Source organism: Panthera uncia, chromosome C2, assembly GCF_023721935.1.
Source record: "Panthera uncia isolate 11264 chromosome C2, Puncia_PCG_1.0, whole genome shotgun sequence".
Classification (NCBI taxonomy): Eukaryota; Metazoa; Chordata; class Mammalia; order Carnivora; family Felidae; genus Panthera; species Panthera uncia.
This window is the reverse complement of record NC_064810.1, coordinates 68547026-68560949: the sequence shown is the minus strand read 5'-3', so window position 1 is coordinate 68560949 and position 13924 is coordinate 68547026. Positions and strand designations below refer to the sequence as shown.

At 40.4% G+C, this 13924-nt stretch overlaps 1 protein-coding gene across 1 annotated transcript in view; it reads right to left on the bottom strand.

Moving 5' to 3' along the window:
* Positions 1–13924, bottom strand: part of LOC125921576 (kalirin) — a 283687-nt gene that overhangs the window by 130774 nt on the left and 138989 nt on the right. Inside the window, exon 12 of the mRNA XM_049629181.1 lies at positions 4317–4508. Within this exon, the coding sequence (XP_049485138.1) occupies positions 4317–4508 (192 nt within the window). The remainder of the gene's footprint in view (positions 1–4316; positions 4509–13924) is intronic.

The window sequence follows — 13924 nt, the reverse complement described above, 5'->3', positions numbered from 1 at the left end:
CACATTTCAGCCATTTCCAGACATTCTTCTTGATCAAACATACCTGTACTGTGACCCACCCCTTTAGGGGTCTGCTCTTTGGTTGGCAATGAATACTTGGTCCATGTTGATATACATACTTAGAGGCTTTATGTGTTCTTTCTCTCAGAGAACACATGTGGTTGTGGCCCCAAATACCTATACCCAAAGAATGGGCCTAGCTTGAGAAGTTTGAGAACCTTCGCAGGGGTAAAGTTAAGGAAGACTTAAAGTTAGTTAGAAGCCTACATAAAGTTAGTCCTAATAGTGAACCAGTGAATTTAGGAGGGGCCAGCCCATGGAGCCTATCCTGCCTGCAAAGTGGGACAGCCTGAGAAAGAGGCAATGGAAAAAGGCAGTCAGGAAGGGACAAGGAAGGGAGATACTAGGAGGTTTGTAGAAATAATGAGGCTTATGGATAAGTGGTTAAGGAAAGAGGTATTTTACTCTATCACTTTCACCTGCTGATTGGCTAGTCCATCTGCACAGCCCTGGCCGCCACTGTGATGGTACAATCAATTGCCCCAAGATGTCTAATGGACACTAGTTCCACAGGGTAAACTGCCCCTCCCTCATTTTGAAGAGATCATTTTTCTTTGGCATCAACTATCAGCTTTTATTTCTTCGATAAGCACCATGACAGTTTGGCAATTGAAATAGAGGATGAAGCAGTCTTGATCTTGAGAGTATCATCCCTTTTGAAGACTGATTTAGTTTTGGTTCTATGGTGGGTGGTGGGTAGAGGAACATGTGTACATGTGAGGGTCTTGAGAAGTGTGTGTGTGTGTGTGTGTGTGTGTGTGTGCCTGTTTGAGCAGGAAATAGCATGGAAGAATGATTTCACAAGGTTGGAAACAAATAGAAATGGGCATTTAGTTAAGCTGTGTAATAAAGAGTTGAGGTTGATTATCTTGGCCACATTCTTCAGTTAATTTGACTCTCATATTATTACTACAAAAATACCTAAAAAGGGATATTTTGAAAGCCCAGAAACTGCAGTATTTCCATGGAAACACAGCAAGGAAGGAGAATTCTGTCTGGACAATCTCTGCAGAGCAGATGACACCTGCTACAAATGCCTTCTCCCTGGACAAAGAAAATGAGGACCTGGCTAAATTCTCCTTACATGCTTCCTCACTCTCCAGACCAGCAAAATGCCAGCTGCCCTCCTGTCCCCAGGCAAAAAGAAGCTATTTGAAAGTTGAGCACAATATATACTAATACCTGAGGCTTTGCAAGCATAGGAAGGTCCCAGGCACATGTTTGTCACCTCTCTTTATAGTGTAACTTTCCCTCCAAGTAGGGATGACAAATTTTGTTCTTGTAAAATAACATTATTGGGATTGTTATTGATTTTCAGCTGAAAATATCATTGAAGAAAAGTTATAAAACCAAAAAAAATGCAAAAGAAAATTAAATCACCCATAACATTTAACTTCTTTGTATATTTCTTTCTAGTCTTTATTCTATGTGCATATCAAAATTGTAGTCATGCTGGATATACAGTTTTTTATGTATTATACTACAAGCCCTTTCTCATGCTATTAATGAACTTTTACAATGTGATTTATAATGACTGTATAATATTTCACTAGCTAGATGCACTCTGATATGTTTAATGGATCACTCAACACGGAATATTCAAATAGTTTCTAATTATTCAAATTATGAATAACACTGCAATAAAATGGTTAGAAGATTTTAACCTTCCAGACTCATATGGCCACCAAGAATTCATAAAGCAGGACCAGTAGGATTAAACAGAGCCTTCAAATCTGCAGAAGAAATGGGCCTGGAGCATATCTTTTTCATATTTTCCTCCTGTTTCCTCTCTGAGTCTAAGTAGAACAAATCTTTTGATGTAGGAAGCAGGCAAAAGTAAAATTATGAACTTCAGCCTGGGGAGTCACAGGAAGTCTAGGTTAAATCACTTAGGAAGATGGATGCTCAGTTCCTGCTCAGAAATCTCCTGTACAGGAGGCTCTAATTCCTTCAAATTTATATCCCACAATGCCATTCTATTACACACTGGCATTAATGCAAAAACTCAGAAAATGATTGTATGCAGGCAGAAACGAAGAGAGAAAAGGAAGGAGGAAAGGAAAGAAGAAGAAATTAGCCCTAACTAGGCAGGAAGGATCTCTGACAGTACTTATCAGCATCTGTCTCCCACACCCACAACCTGGCAACACTTTACATTTCTCTGCTAAGATCCACCCTCCCCCTCAAGGCCTGCTTTGGAGATTGGAAATGTAAAGAGAAAAAAGAAGAGTAAGGAGAAGGAAGAAGAGCAGACGAGGAAAGGAGATGCAGGAGGAAAACAGAAGTGTGTTGGAGCAGCAGGGGCAAGTGTGAACAGTCTTCAGGAAGCCAGGTAAAATCTCCGCTGTATGACTTAGAAGCTCCGTAACTTAGACAGACTCTTTAGTGAGCCTGAGTTTTCCCACTTGAAAGTATGTTTAATAAAATCTAGATCATAAGATCGTCATGAGGATTCCATGTGTCTGGCACGTAGTAGGTACCCAATTAAAAAATGCTACCTACTACACGTTGAGTGCTCACAATGAGCCATATCTTAGGTCAGGTCTGTCACTTTGGTGTATTACTTCAGACTGAATTACTATTATTTATTATTATTGTTATCAACATCAAATAAAGAAGAGGAGAAGAAGAAAAAGAAAGGAATTTTGAATTCACTTTAGAACCATCAGGGATCTCAGGGCCACTGAATCCAACAGCATGATTTTATAGATGAGGCAGCCCAGGGCCAGAGGCACGGTGATCTGCACAAGCTCACCTGGTTCTACAGCAGCAGAATCTGGACTAGGATCCCAGCCTTCTAGCTCCATGTACAGAAGGTGGGAGATATAGTTAAACTGACCTCATCCTCCACCTCCCTAGGCAGCTAGCACCCCCACAGCCCTCACAAGGAATATGACTCCTGTTCATTCATGCTCCATTCCATCACCCACAGGCTCATAATTAGAGGAGAATACACATGACTTTGGTTTCTGAAACCATTATTAAGAATCGGGTGAGCCACAAGCGAGCAGACAACCAGGCAGGAAACCTGGATTAAAGCTAATCCCCTTGCTTTACAGACACTCATCAGAGAGGGGCTGTGGATCCCACAGAGAGGAAGCAGAACCATCTTCTGGGAGCTCACAGCCCCTTCATCTGCCTGGGGAATCTCAGTTTAGAAAACATTATCTTTTCATGTTTTTCTCTGATAGGCACTGCAACAATTTGCATTCATTCCCACCAAGTGTCAGAAAAGCCTGTGAAGTAGTAACAACCAGGCTTCTTAATGCATTTCAAATATCACAAATCAACTTAATTAAGTAGGGTTAATTTTTTTTTTTCCTGAGAAGCAATCACACTTTAATTAATACTCCATTAAAATGAATTCCTGGGGGAACAGAAGCATGCATACACCTAATGAGTTCATCTGCCAAGGGTGTTATTATAGAAGATGCTAAATGTGCCTCCTTACTGGCCACTTACTCAATTTCAAATGCCCCCATGTTAATCAGAAATGAAAAGCAATTGCAGGTTTGCAACCCAACTCCTTTCTGGGAGCCTCTCTGCCCTGCCAACGGTGGAACATAATCCGTTCTCCCCTTTCCCGTCTCTGCTTTGTGAATGATTCAGGACCAGATTTTAGCCCAGCTGGCTTCCTCCTACATGGAGGGTACCTCAGTCTCCCTTCCTTCACTGGCCACCACTCCACAATCAGACAAGTTGAGAAGAAACTCACATTAACATCACCACCCTGGAGCAGACCTCATTAAGAAGATTTAATTCTCTGTTTTAAAAAAATAAAAGAAAAGCATAGAACACATTTGCAAACTCCGTACGTTTCTTGCTGGTAGCAAAGATGATCAAAGTTTTGCGGGACTGATTTCTGATAGGAAACAGCAACCATAAGAAACTGGGTATGGGGTGGGAAGGGAGTCTCTGCTATTTTACGTTTCCTCTTGCAGTGACTATTTCTATACTAGGGATTCCCCAGTTTCTCTAGCTGCAGACTGAATGCTCTAGCAGACTCCCTAAACTACCTGCCTGGGTGGCTCCCTCCTCACTAGAGATGAGAAGGAAATGTTTCATTTTGGTTGAGACCTAAATACAGGTAATCAGGAGCAAATTGTTAGTATCATCACTGTCAGGAGGTTAGTAACCCCAAGACCACCCAGGCCCCTGGGCATACCTTGGAGGCCGTTTTTTCCTGGGAAACTGCCCTGACCCTTGCCAGAACAAATCAACCCAGCCAACGCCCCCTTTCCATCGACTCGCCTTACCTCTTTGGTGTGTGTGTGGAAGGAGACAGACATGTCCAGGAGAAGCTTCCGCTGTTCCACCCTGCGCACAAAGTCCTGGATGCGCACCTCCAGGTGTCGAGCTGCCTTGTAGATCTCCTCGGGGTCACATTCCCCCGTCTGAGCCAGCTGCTCTGCAGCCTCTAGGAGCTTGTCCGCGTTGGTGTAGGTATTCTGCCAGCAGCAACAGTGAGGGAGAGTCAACTTGCAGCCACTGACTGAGAGCTTCGCGCTTTCCCCCAGCCCACCCGGGGCTGCCCAGAGCTGGAACCTAGGGTGTAGGTGCTAAGCACACAGCTCCCTGATCTGGCAGCAGAGGAGCTGAGTGCCAGGCTTGCCCGCCGCCTCTCAGCAAGCTAGCAGCCTTCCTGGCAGCTCAGCATAAATGGGCACTAGCTAGGTGCCTCCTCCGTTCCCGGGATTTCTCAGAGGTGGGGTGTCCCTGGAAAGAAGCGAGGAGACAAGGCGAGAACCCCCTCTCCCATGTGCTCTGATTCCCCACCCTTGTGAAGATCCATCATTGCCTTCACATCTCAGGCTGTAACTGCCAGAGTCAGAAATACCTCATCCACAAAGATCGTCTGTGTTTCTACGTGAGAACACCAGGGAAACAATAACTGGAAGGCTTGTTCGACTTTCTCCCCCAAGCTCCCCGTAACTACTGGTGTTTATCTTTTGGAACAGAGCTATCTCTTTATAGGGGAAGAGGTCAAGCAATTCCAGGGATCTGACAGAAGGAAGCAAGCGGCCACAGTCAGAGTGAGGAGATGCAGGCTATTCCCTGTGCACCCAATGAAGGCTTAATGTTTGCAGGAAGACTGGGGAGGAGCCTGGTGATTTCATCATAAACTACTCCATGCACATGCACACGCACGCATGCACACATGCACACACTCTCTCAATCCATGTCTGTACACACCATGCTATTCTCTAGAGCATTTAAAAAGGCAACCAGCTTGTAATTATTATTCATCAGGAGGGGAGTCACTGCCTTTATAATAGTTATGCCATTGATTCAACTTTTCCTCAGCAGGCTTCCCTTAAAAAAGATCTGATATACCCTGATTTAGAACTGGTGAGTCAAGTGTATATTATATTTCTTAATATCCCTGCAGTCATACAATGCCCTATAGAGTGCTAAATAAGTGGATGCTGGTAACCATGCAAATCTTGTAGCAGAAATAGTATCAAATGCAAAGTGAGTGGAGAATGGAAATGGATTTATGAGCAATGACGGTGGAGAAGTGGCCTTTAGTGTCCACAGAATTTTGTTTTTATTTTATTTTTTTAACTTACCTGAAGATCTGGGCATTAAAGACTGAATTGCACTTCCGCCCCAACCCTGGAAATTGACATGTTGAAGCCCTAAGCCCCAGAACCTCAGAATGTGACCTTATTTGGAAAGGGTCATTGCAGATGTAATTAGTTAAGATCAAGTCACACTGGAGTAGAGTGGGTTCTTAATCCAACATGACTGCTGTCCTTACAAAAAGAATGCCATGTGAAGATGAAGCAGAGATTGGGAGATGTATCTACCTGCCAAGGAATGATAAACATTGCCAGTAAACCACCAGAGTTAGGAGAGGCATGGAACACATTCTCCCACATATCCTCAAAAAGAACCAGTCCTGTTGACACCTTTGACCCTGGACTTCTAGGCTCCAGAACTGAGGGAGAATAAATTTCTGTTATTTAAGACCCAGGAAACTAACACGCTGGGGTACAAACTTGCAGAGACTGTTGACACAGACCCTTGATTGTATTGGAGAAGATTGGCCGGGCTTCTGCAAACACTTGTCATGGTTTTAAGAAAAAAAAAAAGAGGTTAGAGTGGAGAGAGCCAAAGCATAAGAGACTCTTAAAAACTGAGAACAAACTGAGGGTTGATGGGGGGTGGGAGGGAGGGGAGGGTGGGTGATGGGTATTGAGGAGGGCACCTTTTGGGATGAGCACTGGGTGTTGTATGGAAAACAATTTGACAATAAATTTCATATATTGAAAAAAATAAAAATAAAATAAATAAAAAAATAAATAAATAATAAAAAAAGAGAAATACTTAAAGAGGCCACAGTGGATCCTTAAGGAATGCTATCTGAAAAACAATGGCCTAGGGCAAATGCTGTCCCAGTGCAGGTTGAAGTAGGGTGGTAGTGGTACACAAAAAAGAGGAAAAATCCTTTGGCCCCACTTGGGGAATTCATGGAAAAAACATGATCCTTGTGTGAAGAAAGAGGCTTTGCCACTGAGTCAACTAAGGGTATGTTGATTCTGGAAAGCAAATGAAGGAGGTACTCAAAATCATGATGGAAACACCAAGAGAGATGGGAAATGATGGGCAGGAGAGACTTCCTAGGCTGTGGGCCAGGTTGAAGAAGGCTCCTACAGGGCTGTCCACAATTTCCAGTAAATACACCCAGAGCTGATGGGAGAGAGTGTTTTTCAGGAATGTCTCAGATTTTCTACTTTAAACTCTAGGGAATTTCAGGAAACCCCAAAGAAACCCAGAGGTTGTGACTTTATATTTTCTAGGCTATAAATAAATATTTGTGGCAAAGTGAAAGCAAGCTTACTTGAAAGTTAAGTTTGGGACCAATAAGAGATGTATAAAAAGCAAAACTGAAGTGTCTACTGTATATATAAAGTAGACAACTTGTCCCAGTTTGTCCGGTACTTTCCTGATTTTAACACTAAAAGTCCTATCAATTCTAAGCAAGTTGGGATGGCTCATTACCCTAATACGTATCTAATGCTGTGAGTCTTTCAGGAGTACAGATACATATGCAATGTATGCTGCCTCAGTAGATTATTGTGTAGTCATCCGTGACATAATATGGCAACACAGAAAACTGAGCAAGTAACACAATAATAATTAAAGGTTAAAGTTCTTTGACATCATGATATAGATGCTGAAAAAATGGAAAAAACTGAAAATAAAAATAGCCAATAATTATTGAATAATTTTCACATGCCAAAGACAATGTAAAGATTTATATGCATATTAACTCACTTCATCTTCATAATAATGCTATGAAGTCAGTACAGCCATCAGCTCCATTTTACACATGAAGAAACTGAGGCACAAATAATTTCTGGCCAAGGTCACAAGTTTCATATGATAGAACCAAGATTAAAATCTTTCCTGGTCTCAGAGCCCAAGCTCAAACCATTACACTATTATGTCAGATGAAGAAGGGCCTTGGCTTGCCACACTGAGATGATTTACCCCAAAGGCAGTAGGAAGCCACTGAACAGTTTTAAGCAGAAGACAGATGTGATGGGTGTATAGTGTATAGAGACATTACCCCGCCTCTATACAGAGTGAAGGCAGAAGCCTAAGGATGGGCAGGACTCAGTAGAGAAGGAAGAGGACTTCTCATTGACAGGACCCACTTTTCTTTATGCCCATGGTACTCTATGTTTATCCCATTCCATAGCCATTTTCAGGCTCACATGTAACAATGTGCTTCCATGGGTATCTTCCTACTGGTCTGTGAGCTCCTTAAATGTAGGTTCCATGTTTCATTCATCTTTGGTTCTTCATGCCAGGAGCTGTGGCTGGTATACTATAGGCACTTATTAAATGTTTGGTGAATAAACAAGGCACAAAGATGGGAATGAGCATGGTATGTTTGATAAGTTGAGTCAACCTGAACAAATTAGACAATGATAGGAAATCATACTGGATAGGCTGAGAAGAGCTACAGAACACATTTATAAAGAGAAAGGGATAATAAAGACATGTGGGAGGGCAATGGGGTCAAAGCTAAAAGCTGTGCTCTTTGCTTTACCTGCTGCTCAGCCTTCCTCCCTGTCGCTACCAGAAAGAGCTTCTAAGATTCAGATCCAGTCACACCTCTCTTCTTAAAACTGTTCAGTGGCTTCCCATTGCCTTTGGGGTAAAATGCCTTAGCATGGCATGCAAGGCCCTTCTGCATATGATGCTTGCTTTTTCTCTTCAGCTTCAACTCACATTTCTCCCCCTACAGCCTATGAAATAAATTGTTTACACTTCCAGAACTCATTGCACGGAATCCTGCCCCTATTCTTATGGTTGGGATGTTTTCCTCCTTTCTTTTTTACATGATCAACTCTTACCCTTTAAGACCCAGACCAGGCACCACTTCTTCCAGGAACCCCACCCTCACCTCCACTTCTCACCCAAGGTTGGCTTAGATGTGCTCCTCTGAGCTCCCAGAGTGATCTGTGCCAACCTGCCATACTCTAATGCAAATGTTTGCCTTTCTCGTCTGCTTAGGGGCAAATAATGTCTTTCATCTCTTTCCCTTAGTGCCTGGCACCAAGTAAATACTCCATAAATATTTAATGAATTAATTAATATATTAAAGAGTACATCACTCCCCATTAATCCTAATATTCAATCCTTGGCTCTCATCAACTACTTGGTATAAGACCTTACATGCTATAATTCATATTCAATGTTCAACACCATTTGGTTTATCCTACCTCTTGGCACAGTCTTGAAATAGAAATGTGCTTAGAGAATATCAACTGGAGTATTACCAAAGCACTGTATTGATGCCTATCATCACCCCAAATTGGAGCATGGATCACGACAGGCTTCTGTTCACCTTCTGACCAAATAAACAGCAGTTTCTGCCCCAAGGCCAGAGTTGGACTTCACTGTGAGTACAGTTCCTGGGCATTCTTTGGTTTCCCAGCTGCATAACCTCTGCCTTGTACTTGACCCCTTATCAACATTACCCAACTGATATGCCAAAAATGGGTTCTAAGAGCTGGGTTATTAATCCTTCAGCCTTTGGGGCTTTCAAGCAAGGCCTGTGATAGTCCTGAGTCAGACATTTGGGACACAGATATAGCTGCAGTTTCTGTCCTTCTCTCCCCAGTCCCTATGTCAACCAGGTAAAATACCCTAGATAATTCAGGCCTTCAGTCTACCTTCCACTCCCTCTGCTGCAGGCCTGGCCCATTATTTTTTTTGCTTTCTCCTCATGGAAGAAACAGAACCTTCTAGGATAACTTGTCTCTGAAAACAGAGGCATCCCCAAAACACAGGTATGGTTTCAGTTTCCCTGGGCTGAAGCAGAAGGGCAAGTGGCAGGGAGTGGAAGAGACAGTGAAAATAAACACCTATAGCATCAAGAGTTCATTTCCTTGGTAACATGAAGTTAGCACTCTTGGCTGTATGCTCTGGGGATGAGAAGGATGAGGCCCAGGAAGCACTTTCACTATTCAAAAGAGGCGGTATGGACAGGAGAATGTGACTACCAAAAGACCAGGAGAGAATTTCTTTCCCGATGATTATTTTTCCAGGCTGGTATAGCTGGAACCCATGGGCAGTTAGAGGAAAGGAGCAAATGAGGGAAAGAGAGACATGCAAGTACAGGCATTGGGGAAGATACAGACTTAACTCTAGTTTTGACAATAGTGAATGGCAGACAAATCAAAGTGATGCCTAAAATTTTACATTTGAATACTACTTTAAAGTTAACAATAAATTTCTTTCACCTTTTTTCCTTACACAATCTGGGGGCAGGTATGCAGGGAATGCATCTGGGGGTAAAGAACCACCTGAAAGAATGAAAGGTAAGGGCACCCAGTATTCACACAGGGCTGGAATGGTACCCCTTTCCACCAGTCACACTGGAAAACCTCATGAATCACAGGATATTAGGTAGAGTACTCAGAAGAGTCTTGCCTCAGCAGGGGTAAATAGTTAGCCTTAGACCAAGCACTGCTCTGGTCCTGCCTAACAAATTTTATAAGAAAGACCTAAAAAGACCAAACTTTTTTCAAGTAACTTAACTGTGTCCCAAGACAAAGCTTAAGAATATTTATAGGGGGGCACCTGGATGGTTCAGTCAGTTAAGGGTCCAACTTTGCCTCAGGTCATGATCTAATGGTTCATGAGTCCGAGCCCGCATTGGGCTCTCTACTGTCTGCAGGAAGCCTGCTTTGGATCCTCTGTTTCCTCTTCCTCTGCCCTTCCCCTGCTTGCTCTCTCTCTCAAAAATAAATAAAAATTAAAAAAAAATTTTAAGCATACTTATAAGAGTATAGAAATATTCAGCAACCAGCAAGGTAAAATTCACAGTGTCTGGTATCTAATAAAAACCTACCAGATATACAAAGGATCAGGAAAATATAACCTATGATGAAGACAAAAAGCAATCAAACTGACCCATAACTGACATAGATGTTAAAAATAGTAGACAAGGTTTTTTTAAATGGCCATTGTAACTGTATTTCATATGTTCAAAAGTTAAGTAGAGAAACATAAGACATAAAGAAAAAAAAGATCTTGCACTTCAAGAGATGAAAAATATACTGGGTTGTATCAAAAGTAGGTTAAACACTGCAGAAGAAAAGATTACTGAACTCAAAAACACAGCAATATAGAAACTATTCAAATTGAAATGCTGACAGAAAAATAATTTTTTAAAATGAAGCCTCAGTGAGCTGTTGGGACAACTTTAATAAAGCTAATACCCATGTAATTGAAATCCCTAAAGGAGAGTATGGGGAGTAGAAAAGATATAAAAGATTTAAAGAAATAATGACCAAAAAATTTCCAAACATCCACAGATACAAGAAACTAAACTCAACCCAAGAAACCCAAAGAAAATTACACCAAGGTACATAAAAGTTGAATCAAACCAAGTGGGGAAAAAACAGAGAAAAGGAAATCTTAAAAGGGGCCAGAGGAAAAAAAGACGTGCTACACACACACACACCAAATATAAAGATTGACAGCAGACTCCTCATCAGAAGAATACAAGCCAGAAAATAGCAGAGCAATATCTTTAAAGTACTGAAAGAGAAAAATTTTGTCAACTTAGAATTCTTATGCCCAGTACAAATATTTGTCCAAAAAAAGTGAAAATAAAGACATATTAAGACATACAAATCTGAAAAAATTCTTCACCAGCAGACTTACATGACAAAAAAATGTTAAAGGAAGTCCCTCAGGAAGAAGGAAAATGGTATCGGATGGAAATACAGATCCACACACAGGAATGAAGAACGTTAGAAATGTTAACTGTATGGGGAAAAAATGTAAGTTTTTCTTATTATTTAAATCTCTTTAAAAGATAACAATTTAGGGGCGCCTGGGTGGCTCAGTTGGTTCAGTGTCCGACTCTTGGTTTCAGTTCAGGTCATGATCACACAGTTTGTGGGTTCCAGTCCCGTGTTGGGATCTGTGCTGCTGGTGTGGAGCCTACTATTCTCCCATACTCTCTCTCTCTCTCTCTCTCTCTCTCTCTCTCTGCGCCCCTCCCCCACTCACGTGCATGCGTGCATGCTCTCTCTCTCTCTCTCTCTCTCCCTCCCTCTCTCTCTCAAAATAAATAAATAAAGCTTAAAAAAACATAATAATACAAACATAACAATAGTGTAGCATGGGGTTTACAACGCATGCATAAGTAAAACATATGACAACAATAGCACAAAGGTCACAAAGGGAGAAATGGAAGTGTACTATACTATTGTAAGGTTCTTATACTATATGTAAAGTGGCAAAACATCATTTGAAGGTGAACTGTAATAATTGAAGTCACATATTACAAACATCCCTAAAGCCACCATTAAAGTAACAAAATAAAGAGTTATAGCTAAGAAGCCAACAAAGAGATAAAATGGAATCATAAAAAATTATTCACTTCTCATCATGATAAGTGTACTCTTTAATCCCCCTCATCTATTTTCCCCATCCCCCCACCCACCTCCCCTCTGGTAACAGTTTGTTCTCTACAGTTAAAAGTCTGTTTCTTGGTTTCTCTACCTCTTTATTTCTTTTTTTTTTCTTTCCTTGTTTGTTTTGTTTCTTAAATTCCACATATGTGTGAAATCATATGGTATTTGTCTTTCTCTGACTGGCTTATTTCACTTAGCATTATACTCTCTAGTTCTACACTAAAAGGATGTTACTGCTTTCCAGGAGATACTGAGGTTGGAGTGACTGCTAATGGGCACAGAGTTTCTTTTGGGGGTGATGAAATTGTTCCAAAATTAACTGTAGTGATATTTGCATAACTCTGTGAATACACTTGCAACCATGGAATTGTATACTTTAAAAGGGTGAATTGTGGGGCACATCGGTGGCTCAGTTGGTTAAGCGCCCAACTCTTGATTTTGGCTCAAGTCATGATCTCATGGTTCATGAGATCGAGCTCTGTGATGGGCTCTATGCTGACAGCACAGAGTCTGCTTGGGATTTTCTCTCTCCCTCTGTCTCTGCCCCTCCTCTACTTATGGTCTCTCTCTCTGAAAATAAATAAATGCACTTAAAAATAAATAAAAGGGTGAATGGTATGTATGTGGATTATATCTCAATAAATCTGGGGTTTTTTTAAGGATAAAAATATTCAATTAACCCAAAACAGGAAGAAAAAGGAAGAGAGAAATAATTGAGAATAGATGAAACAAAATGGAAAAAATATAACAAGATGATAGACAAACATATCAATAGTCACATTAAATATAAGTTATCTAAACACTACAATCAAAAGGCAGAGATTGTCAGGTTGGATAAAAAGGCAAGCCCCAACTATATGTTGTCTACAAGGAATGCACTTCAAATGTAAAGACACAAATAAGTTAAAAGTAAAAGGGTGGAAAAAATATAGCATAATAACACTAATCAAAAGAAACTGGGGTGACTTTATTAATATCAGACATAGTAGATTTCATTGCAAATCATATTACTGGGGAAAAAGAAATTAATTTCATAATGATAAAGGGGTCAATTCATCAAGAGGACATCATAATCCCAAACATATATGCACCTACTAACAAAGCTTTAAAATACATGAAGCAAAAACTGATACACTTTCAAGGAGAAGCAGACAAATCCACAATTACAATCAGACATTTAATGTCCCTCTCCCAATAATTAAACAGAACAAGTAGAAAGGAAATTAGTAAGGATATAGGAGATTTGAAGACTTGATCTAACTGATCTGACATTTATTAACACTCCACCCAACAAGAAAAAAATGCATATTCTTTTCAAGTGCTCACAGAACATTACCAAGATAAACCATATTCTGGGCTAATAAGCAAGTCTCAAAAAATTCAAAAGGATATAGTCATATAAAATATCTTCTCTGATCATAACACAATTAAATTATAAATCAATGATAGTAATATCACTGGAAAATCCCCAAAGAGTTGGAAACTAAAGAACATACTTTTAAATAATTTATGGGTCAAAGAAGGCAGTGTAAGTTTATCAGGTACCTACAGGTGTTCTAGGCGTTGTATTAGTCTCTTAATATACATTACCTCTAAGCTTTAGGATATTGTAAGATGGGCATTATTAATTACATTTTTCAAATGAGAAAACTGAGGCTCAGAAAGATAAAGTAACATGTTTGAAGTATGTTACATAGCTAGACAATGGCAAGTCATGTCTCTGAATATAACCTCCAGGACTTTTCATGAAACCTCTAAGACTCAGTGTAAAACTCTACTTCTTTTGCTTCTCTGCTACTTTGCATTATATTTGTTCTTGTGCCTTTGATTTTTAAAATATGATGTTGTAATTATTCTTTTGCAACTACTATTTTTTGTTTTGTTTTGTTTTATTTTGTTTTGTTTTATTTTATTTT